The sequence below is a fragment of the Pavona decussata genome, unplaced genomic scaffold, assembly GCF_977016875.1.
Source record: "Pavona decussata unplaced genomic scaffold, jaPavDecu1.1 SCAFFOLD_44, whole genome shotgun sequence".
NCBI lineage: Eukaryota > Metazoa > Cnidaria > Anthozoa > Scleractinia > Agariciidae > Pavona > Pavona decussata.
In genome coordinates this window covers 435001-444703 of record NW_028145466.1, presented here as the reverse complement: position 1 = coordinate 444703, position 9703 = coordinate 435001, and the positions used below count along the sequence as shown (strand labels likewise).

The window sequence follows — 9703 nt, the reverse complement described above, 5'->3', positions numbered from 1 at the left end:
GACTTTCTACGAGATTTTTGAGTACTTCTGGGAATTCAACGAAAAATTACAGGCTTGATCGTGAATTTGTACTGAAAAACTATTCTAGTTGACCAATTCTTTATATTCTGAACAGTTTTTGCGAAAATTTGAAAAACGTGCCACGCAACGGGTTGATAAATTCGCTTCAAAATGGACTGGTAGTTCTTCAAATCGCTTTCGCGTCTCTCGTTTGCCATTTAGAATTATAAGCGTTTCTTTCATAGACGTTAACAAAGACTTTTCGGAATAAATTTTTCCTTTAGGAAAGCATTCTGTCTGTTTCTCTTTCTAGTTTAATTGACAAAACGTGACAACTCCGTAAGACGGATCAAATTTTGCCTATGTGACGCGGGACAAATTTCATCGATTAAGGTGGGGCTCTACCTGAATTTGAGTGAAATTTGAAGAGTTTTTAAGAATGGATAGAAGAAAGAAAATGATTTTTGGAACACTAACAGACAGTCGATAACCACGCAAGAGAACCCCAGGTTGCTAGTGGACTAACTTGGTATCCGTCTATTAATTATTAACTACAAATTCTAATTTTAAAACTTCACTAAATCTTCAACATTTCTTATTTCTTTAAATTTTACCAATCCTTCAAGAAAAATTATTTCCTTCCAAATATACCTAAAAATCACCCAAAAATTCATAAAACACCCCAAATCATTGATTTGTGTTATGAATGGAGGGTTTTTGTATTGCTTGAAATACAAACAAGATATTTCCATTTGACCGATTTTAAGCGGCGTGAAAACGGCTTTCAGGTGAACCCCCACCTAAGACGAACATTTCCAAGGAGATCCTTGATGTAATCGACATCAACCCAAAAGATGTCAAGAAATCCACGCGTTCAAGACTTCTGTCGAGCCGTGAACGAAAAAAGTGATTTTATGACGCTACAGGACGAAAACAAGCTTCGCAACAAAACGAGGCCGTGCCTCGTGCACGTCTAAGAAAATGTGTCCCACATGGGAGGGAAAGACGCTGTCGCATCCTATATATAATGTTTACAGCATCATCAGGTTTTAATGGGTTAAAGATACTGACAAAGAGAAATTCCCACGAAACACCAATTCCAATCAGAATTCCCGTTTTTCAAAAAACAAAAACTTTTGCGAGCGGGGGGGGGGGGGGGGGGGATGAAGCCAACACAAGATATTGCTAAATCCTGTTGGCCCGATAGATGCAAATTTAGACCAGGAATATACATTGCTTACAATATACTTGCTTGTACCATGCTTGAGCTGTAAAACAATCGACAAATGACAACTGAGATTTTCAGATCACGTCAACTTTCTGGCGTTTACAGCTGGATATGCCAGGAAAGAAGCCCAAGTTCACGCACATATGTTGTTATAATAGTAATAGAGTTGATGTTCTTGGGCGTAAATATGTTTTTGGCCCTTCTCAGAACTCATTTAATTTTAGCCCGAGCCGCATGAGCCTGAGTCGGGCCAAAAACATATTTACGCCCGCGAACATCAACTCTATTGTTATATTAATTTATTATGCCCTTACAGGAGGCACAGATGCATGTAGCTTTGACAGTGGATATCATCCTCCTCCCGATCCCCCATTGCGCTGAGGGAAACTACCTCGAGCTTTCAATTGCTTCCAAGAACCTTACTTCCGTTTCCGGGAAAGATGACGTGATGTCGTCTGATCTGGGGAACCAATCAGATGCGAGTAGATCGATTAGAACTTCAAATTGAGTCTGTGCGTTTAGATACAAGACGCGCGCTACAATCGTTATTGGTTTACCTCAAGTTCGTCGTCTCTCCCTTACAGTTAGTTGCACTCACTGATCTGTTCGAGGTTTCAATCCGTACTTTCACAAGCTCCATCAGGTCAGCTGTTGATCCGACGAACAAAAAGACGGACGCCACAACTCTTTCAGTTCGCAACATGATCTTTACAAGAGACCGGAAGTATTTCCGCTTTCAATTTCTCGCTCTGCCTCTGCTGTTGTTGATTTCAACAACTCAGGCAGTGAGCGTGCCGAAAGGATGCGCTGAGGTAGCGAGTACCTGGATGAAAAACATGGAATTGGCTTCTATAGTTCAAGATACAGACTCCTTGAACAACTTAGTGGACTGTTTCCAAGGCATGTACAAGTTAATTGAAGGAGCTGATTGGAAAACAGTGCAAGACAACATCCCGAAAGGGGTGAAAGACCTTGTCCAAAAGATCCCAAACTTGATGGACAAGGCGAAATCTTTCGCCAGTAAGGGAGAGCTGGTCGTTTGGTCTGTATACCTTGGGTATAAGAGCATAGAGCTGTATGATCGGGCGACTCAACTGAAGATTACCGTCAAGAAGCATCGGCAAGAGTTCGACTTACTGAAAGTGAAACTAAAACCTATCTAAGATTTCTTGACGGAAATTGTGCCTCAGTGGAAAAATGGAAACATCGCTATCGTGCCGAAAAATGCTGAAAAGTTACTTGAACTGCTGAGTGGCTACTCTGACATACTAAAAAAGCTGGTTGAAGCTATTTACCATGACACCAAGCAGGGCTCAAGCGACAGAATATGGTCTGTTACATACGGTGTTGCTGCTGTTGGCGCGTGTGCGGGCTCATTCTTTTCTGGGAATCCCGCTGTGATAGTTGCTGTATGTGGTGTTAGCCTTGGTACCGCTGTTTTCAACGTTAGGAGCTCCTTTTTTCTCAGCGAATCTCTTCAAAACCTCGATCTGCTATGGGAAGGTGCAGCGCAAATGCGCACTGAAATCACCAACTATCACGCAATTCTTGAGGTCGCCAAATTGAGAGGCGACTTTTACTAGTACGAAATTTTATAATTCGTCGATCATTTTTTTCTTGTATTCGTTTAATGTGGTAATTTTTACGCTATATAACTTCATCTGACAACGCAGGGGCGTAGCGACCATATACGCACGTACGCACCTCGAAACTTATTGTCTTATAGATTTTTGGCGAAAAGCGACCTATACACAATCATGCAAAAGTTTTCTCTTATTATTGCTGCTATTTTACGAAAAGAAGACTGTGTGAATATTGCACTATTCATTTTAATATGAAAATTTAAAACCCAGTCATCTCAACGGTGATGGTCGAAACACTTACACTATAAGTAAGGAGAGGCTGTATGACTCCACATACACAAGCACAAGAATGTGGATATTGACAATTTAGTTTCCGAATTTTCCCGTCGTAAAGGGAGACGTCTCGCCCTTTTCCTGAAGCCACATTTACAGTTTACAATACACAAGTCCAATATGCACTTATATCAGTAGTACCAAAGGCTGACAAATAAAGAACAAAGTAACTGAATAGTTAGTGTTGTTTTATGCTTTGATTTATGAAACTTCTCCCTGGGGAAAATGGGAAATGGCATTTCTGAGGCCCTGAAACTAAACCATTTTCTGGGGGAGCATGCCCCCACCCCCCCCCCCCCTAGAGGCTCGCGCCTTCGGCGCTTGCTTCAGTACGCCCTCCTGTGCATACCTAAACGGAAAAACCACGTTACACCCATGCAATGGAAAAAATTTGGACGTTCTATATACCTATAAGTTTCAATGTCGCAACTTCGACGTTCCAGAAATCAGGAAATTGGGTGGGGTGGGGGGAGACACCCAGGCTCGGGACAGAGGATCGCAAAACAAGCCTAGGCTAAATGGTGTATTCATGAGCGCCAGTAGTCGGTTCAGGCAAGTTGAATTAAGTCAAGTCCATGATCTCTAAGTTTACAAGTTATAGGGAAGTGCTATACTATAGCTCATCGGTTTGATGTGTAGGATGTACTTGTATTGTCAGACTTCGTTAAAATTTTTTGTATGCTACATTTTGATCCATCAATATTTTTGTTTTTTTACTTTTTCTTAGTTTTTGAGGAGTGGGAACTTTAAAACGCAGTAATGATGTCATTACAGTGTTAAGTGTATATACTGTGCCAAAAAAATTAAGTTTTTTAGTGGCGGGGTTTCAGTAACAATAGAAAGTGACTGCATGAGTTTTCGGCGGGGCAAAAACAGTAATACTTAGAGGCGAGGTAATCCAGTCAAGATTAGCTGGCCGGTCGTAAAGTGGAATTTCACCGAATACGCTCGTACACTCATTTTAGTGAACATGAGAATTTTAATAAACACAACTTATGGAAATAACTGTTGGTCATCGAATATATCTTATACCAACTTGTTTTCTTTGTGTACTGTTACCGCATGGTATGTGTGTGTTCATTAAGAGATCAAGACTGGGAGCAGACAAAATCGTTAAACACACTAAAAGCTTTTTCGTTTGAAGGAAAGGGAAGAAGATCGAACGAACGTCGGGCGTGACACAAGTCTTATTAATTGGGCTTCCCAAAGGGAGACTACAGGCGTAAAAAACAGAGAGAGGGTAAAATTTAGACCAGGAATATAGAATGCTTACAATATCCTTGCTTGTACTATGCTAGAGCTGTAAAACAATCGACAAATGACAACTGAGATTACATCATGTTGACTTTCTGGCGTTTACAGCTGGATATGCCAGGAAATAATCCCAAGTTCACTCACATACGCGTCTTGTTCTCAGAAAGTTTCGGTTCAGTGAAACGTCTCTGATTAACATAAAACTTGCCAACTAACCTTACGTAATACTTCAGTGAGTCTTTCGTCTTGTGTCTACACCTCGTTATTCCCCACCTCCCCCCAACCACCCCACCCTCTTACTTTCGTGTTTTCTTTTGGAAATTTGATACCCATTTGGAGACCGAGGGGCACATAGCGGTGGCGTCGAGGCGAGGAAAACTCGGGAGCAAAGAGAACATTTTCTTCGCCAGTTTAATTTGTTTACCTTGCCCACCGATATCTAGCCTGCGTAGCAAGCGTTTCCGTGCTGTTTCCGAGCAAGGACCGCGCCAAAAATGGCGCGAGTAAGCGGGGAAGGGGTGGCTCTCGTTTCATTTCTCGCGCGGCCAAAACCGAGAATCACGTTCCTCGGTCTTTAGATCTTTGCTCCGAAACAGCACGGAAACGCTTGCTACGCAGGCTAACCGATATCTGGGTCATATCTTCCCTTTGGTCTGGAAGGATGCATTTGACACGACTTGATAGAACTTTATTAACTAGTAACGTTCCGGGTTATTCCGAATTTCCTTCTTCAGTCAATGAATTTAAGTATAATAACCCTCAACCGTCCGGACCTCAATGCACCGTTCAGTGCATCGTTTGTCTAAAGTCGTCCTTTTTTCCTGGGCTCTAACATGATCGGAAATGGAAATAATGCCAATTAATCCAACGCGCCGTCCGCAAATAACGATAAAAATACCCAGACGCGCGCTTTGACTTGTCTCAAAAGTTTCGAGTAATAAATAAGGTCAATTTTTTTTGAGCTTCACTCATGACTATTGATTGCCGATTCTTTGTTATTTTCACACGGTTATTTCCCTGATGACCTTTCAATTTCGTTGTTCGTATTCAATTGACGTGGGACATGGTCATTCCCCTGTTTACTTTCACTTTCGTACTTTTTCCTTAATGGCTTGATAAACGAAAGCGACAGCTAACTCATACTTTCTGAGTGTTTTGGGCATTCTTCCCCAAGTGACAAATCGCCCGTGTGGAATGCCATAACAAAGCCCTAAATCTTGAATATATTATCAAGCACAAAGGTTTTCACTGCAGTTGAAAATCGGATGGCTACAGTTACCCGACTCAGAGGCTTTATTCCGAACTTCTGTGTTTTCTGGGAAATATGACGTGACATGTGACCGATGTGACATTACAGGTGTTTGTTCACGTGTCACGCGATTGGTACATAAAATGCAGATTGTAGGCACATCTTCCGCATTTACTCCTGTTATCAGTATCACCGTTACGTATTAATATTTCATAAATCTTGTGCAACCGAGCACGTGATCAAATGTTGGCTCAAAACATCACGTCATCACTCCTCCGTAACCAGTACACGTTTGTTACGACAGGACACCGAGAGGACAACGAAACCTGATGGCAAGCCTCATCTTCAGGATTCCCTTCGTCGTGGAAAAGGTGAAAAATTTTGTTCGAGGAGGGAGCATGATTCTTCTTTCCAGCTACTTATTGTATAAGAACTACAAATCATTCAAGCGGGCAAAAAACTTTCGACGAGATGTCGACACGCATCAATATGAGTTTGAGTTACTTCGGGAGGAACTTGTTCCCATCAAAGATTATCTGGACAAGAATATTGTGCCATTGAAATGGAAACATGATAACAGAGCGAGCATAGGAGGAGATATCGAGAGAACCCTCGCAAAAATGAGTCGCTATTCCAACGTGATTCATAGTGATAACAACAAGGATGTCACTTTAGGCCGCAGAATATGGTCGCCTGCAGTGTACGGTTTTGCCGCTGCCGTTGTGAGTGTGAGTTCCTTCTACACAAAGAATACTGTGGTAATCGTTGTTACTTGTGTTTTTGGGTTAGTTGGTGTGGCCTTCTCTGGTCATGCCCTAAATGTTGTTGAAAAAGCTCGCGAAAAGTCTGAACGGTTGAAGAAAGACACAACAGAGCTGTGCAAGGATATCAAAAAGTATCGCTCTAACCTTAAAATCGAAAAATGTCAAGTGAGTTAAACAATTAACAGCGTGGATCTAGTGACGGACACCTGCAAACGTATTGATTTCTAGCATTTCCAACTCTGAAACCTTAAGCTATTGGGGAACGCACGAAATAAAAGCATGACTCGATATACTGAGCAAGCTTCCGTTTCAAGAATAGTCAAACTTGTAATTTCATTTTTAAAGACTTTGAGTCCGTTGTTATATGTCACTCAGTGACTTTAGACTGCAGTATCACCACCTTGGTGAAAGCAATAAATCTCTACATTTCCTTATACTAAATTGTTTTGTGTTTGTGTGTTGTAAGAGATCCAGATCAGACCGAGAACAAACATTCGAACCTCGGACGTGACTGAAATATTATTCTCAGGAAGTTTCGGTTCCGTGAAACGTGACGGATTTACATAAACAGTTACTAATATATATTTATAAATGTTGTATGGCCTGTCACCTTCCGCAATACTTCAGTGAGTCTTTCCTTTCTCTAGTGTTTACATCTCGTTACTTTCTAAGATAACCTCCCCCTCTTACTTTCCTGTTTTCTTTTGGTCGTGTGGTGACTCTCTTTGTAGACCTACAGAGTCAGAGAGAGTGGCGTCGAGGCGAGGAAAACTCGGGAACAAAGAGTCCTTAGGTAAGATCTCGAAGGATGCGTTTGATACAACTTGTTAGTAATTTTCCTGATCAGTTATTTCCCTTCTTCTCCTACAAAAGCGGCAATCAGAGTAAAAATTAATCGAACGCGCGTTCCGCAAATAACGATAAGGAAACCAGACGAACCCTTTGACTTGTCTCAAAAGTTTTGAGTCATCAAAAAGTGGTCAAAACTACTATACTCGAACAGGACCCACCAAACCACAAAAAAGATGGTGACCTCTGCCTGGACCCCCCCCCCCCCCAATGGCCTCTGCCTGGACCCCCCCCCCCCCCCCACTTCAGGGATAAACCTCGCAAAAAATATGGTGTCTTTTTTGCATATCCACCTCTCTATCCAGCAGTACAAAATGACAATGAGATTCAAACCTCACTATTCTTTCTCAGATTTTAAATTAAAGCCAATGATATTTTATCGGTAACGCTCTTGAGATAGGTGGTGTTCCTCTACCCCAGACATGGTACGACTTATTGTTATGACAAGTTCCCTAAGTTAGATAACTGAAAACATTTTCAGATTTCATTGTTTCCTTATGCTATATTTCTACTGATATATTACTATTAATTGCCGATTTCCGAAGTTGTGATTTTCTACGGTTATTTCCTTAGCCTGCCAACACAGAAGTATTTCCGGTGTCGCTTTTCTCCGCCGCAAAATAAAATTTAAAAAATATATATATTTTTCGGCGGAGAGAAGCGACAGCCGGAAATACGTCTGTGTTCGCAGGCTATTACTTCCCCGATTAACTTTCAACTTCGTTGTTCGTATTCAATTGACGTAGGGCATGGGTATTCCTCTGTTTACTTTCACTTTCGTACTCTTCCTTAATCGCTTGATAAACGAAAGCGACAGCTAACTCATAGCCCCATCCCCCTTTCCGAATGTTTTGAGCTTTCTGCCGAACTTCTTTGTTTTCTGGGAAATTTGGCGTGACATGTGACTGATGTGACGTTACAGGTACTTGTTCACGTGACATGCGATTGGACATTGTAGATTGTAGTCACGTCGTGCACATTACACGACCGCTTTCTTTTCTAGTTCCATTTTCTCGACGCATCTCTATCGCTGCGGTACAAGTGTGAATACTGTTCGAAGTTTTCACCGCTCAATTCACGGTTATCAAACAACAGGAAAGCAACTGATTACGAACAAATACTCGACTGTTCAAAATGTTTCTTCAAGGCCGGAAGTACTTCCGCAGTCGTTTTTGGGATCTGGTCATCGCGTTCTTGTTGATTTCTCCGACTCAGGATCCTTCTCGGAATGAATCTTTAAAACTAGTGCAAGAAGAACTCATTTACGTCAAAGATTTTCTAGACAAGCAGAATGAAGCACAGTGGAAACATGGCAACACAACTAACATTGTAAGGGATATTGACACGCTGGTGAAAAAACTAAGTCACTGTGCCAGCGTCCTCGATGAATTGACTAACAGTATTCGCGAGGATATAAAGCGGGGAATACGCGACAGAATGTGGTATCTTACCAGCGGTTTTGCCAGTGCTGCCGTTTGTACGAGCTTGCTTTTCACGGAGTATCCTGTGGCGTTCTTCGCTTCATGCTTCTGTAGCGTCGTTTTTGTTGGCTACTGTTATGGGGCCTATAAATCTACTGGGGAAACTCTTAAAAGGTCCAGAGTGCTACAGAACAATACATGGGAAGTGCGCAGAGAAGTCGCCAAGTATAGTACTAACCTCGAAATTATGAAAATGAGGATTGACTCTGATAGTTCCTCTCTATTTGATGAGAACTCATAGAAATGTCCTAAACTGAAACAATTATAACAAGTTGCGAGTTGATATAAATATAAAAAGTTGATATACAGAGCGTAATAAACGCAACCATAGGGAAATACTGTCCACCAGCTTCGATTTGACTCATCTCACTGATCTTGTTTTGACAAACAACTGATTTCAAAGTTTTCTCTGACAATTATTTTCACGTATGTCTGTTTTTTAACGTTCTAAGTTTTAGCTTGTTTCACACAAGTTATTTCTAATAATAAAGTGTTGGTAGATATTAAAAAAAAAAAAAAAATCTTCTATTACTGCCCGGGGTTATTTTCCCAATGACTGTTGTTTGTATTGACATGCGCATTGCTATAGGGGCTTTTCCGGGAAATATGGCGTGATGTGACAGACATTCGATTGGTTTTAATATAGAATCACATGATCGGCAAGCCTAATGAAGAAAAGTCCTGCACTTCGAAGTAGCCGCTGACGATATTTTTCTCGCTCAATTTCTCTTATATATATGTTGCTCAGTGATGCTGTTTGCGATTTTTCAACTCACGCTTATCCCAGAGACCAGTATAGGCGCCGATCGACAGTGAGAAGAGAGCTACAAAGACCAGTCTAAAATGTATTCCCACGACCGGAAGTACTTCCGCTTTCGCTACCGAGTAATCTTCGTCGCTTTCTTGTTGATTTCACCCACTGCATCAAGTGCTCCTAAACAAGAAAGCCCGTCACCGCTTCG

The 9703-nt window shown here is 41.5% G+C and overlaps 2 protein-coding genes and 1 pseudogene across 2 annotated transcripts in view; all 3 read left to right on the top strand.

Annotated features, from left to right (window-relative positions):
- Positions 1-1767: 1767 nt before the first annotated feature.
- On the top strand, positions 1768-3319 carry LOC146482702 (uncharacterized; annotated as a pseudogene).
- A 2471-nt stretch (positions 3320-5790) lies between these two features.
- Positions 5791-6845, top strand: LOC146482701 (uncharacterized). Its single transcript, XM_085106785.1, has one exon. The coding sequence runs from the start codon at positions 5977-5979 to the stop codon at positions 6583-6585; it is 609 nt and encodes a 202-aa protein (XP_084962911.1). The 5' UTR covers positions 5791-5976; the 3' UTR covers positions 6586-6845.
- Positions 6846-9320: 2475 nt separating this feature from the next.
- Positions 9321-9703, top strand: part of LOC146482700 (uncharacterized) — a 1062-nt gene continuing 679 nt past the window's right edge. Inside the window, exon 1 of the mRNA XM_085106735.1 lies at positions 9321-9703. This exon is cut by the window's right edge and continues 679 nt beyond it. Within this exon, the coding sequence (XP_084962861.1) occupies positions 9585-9703 (119 nt within the window). The 5' untranslated portion in view covers positions 9321-9584.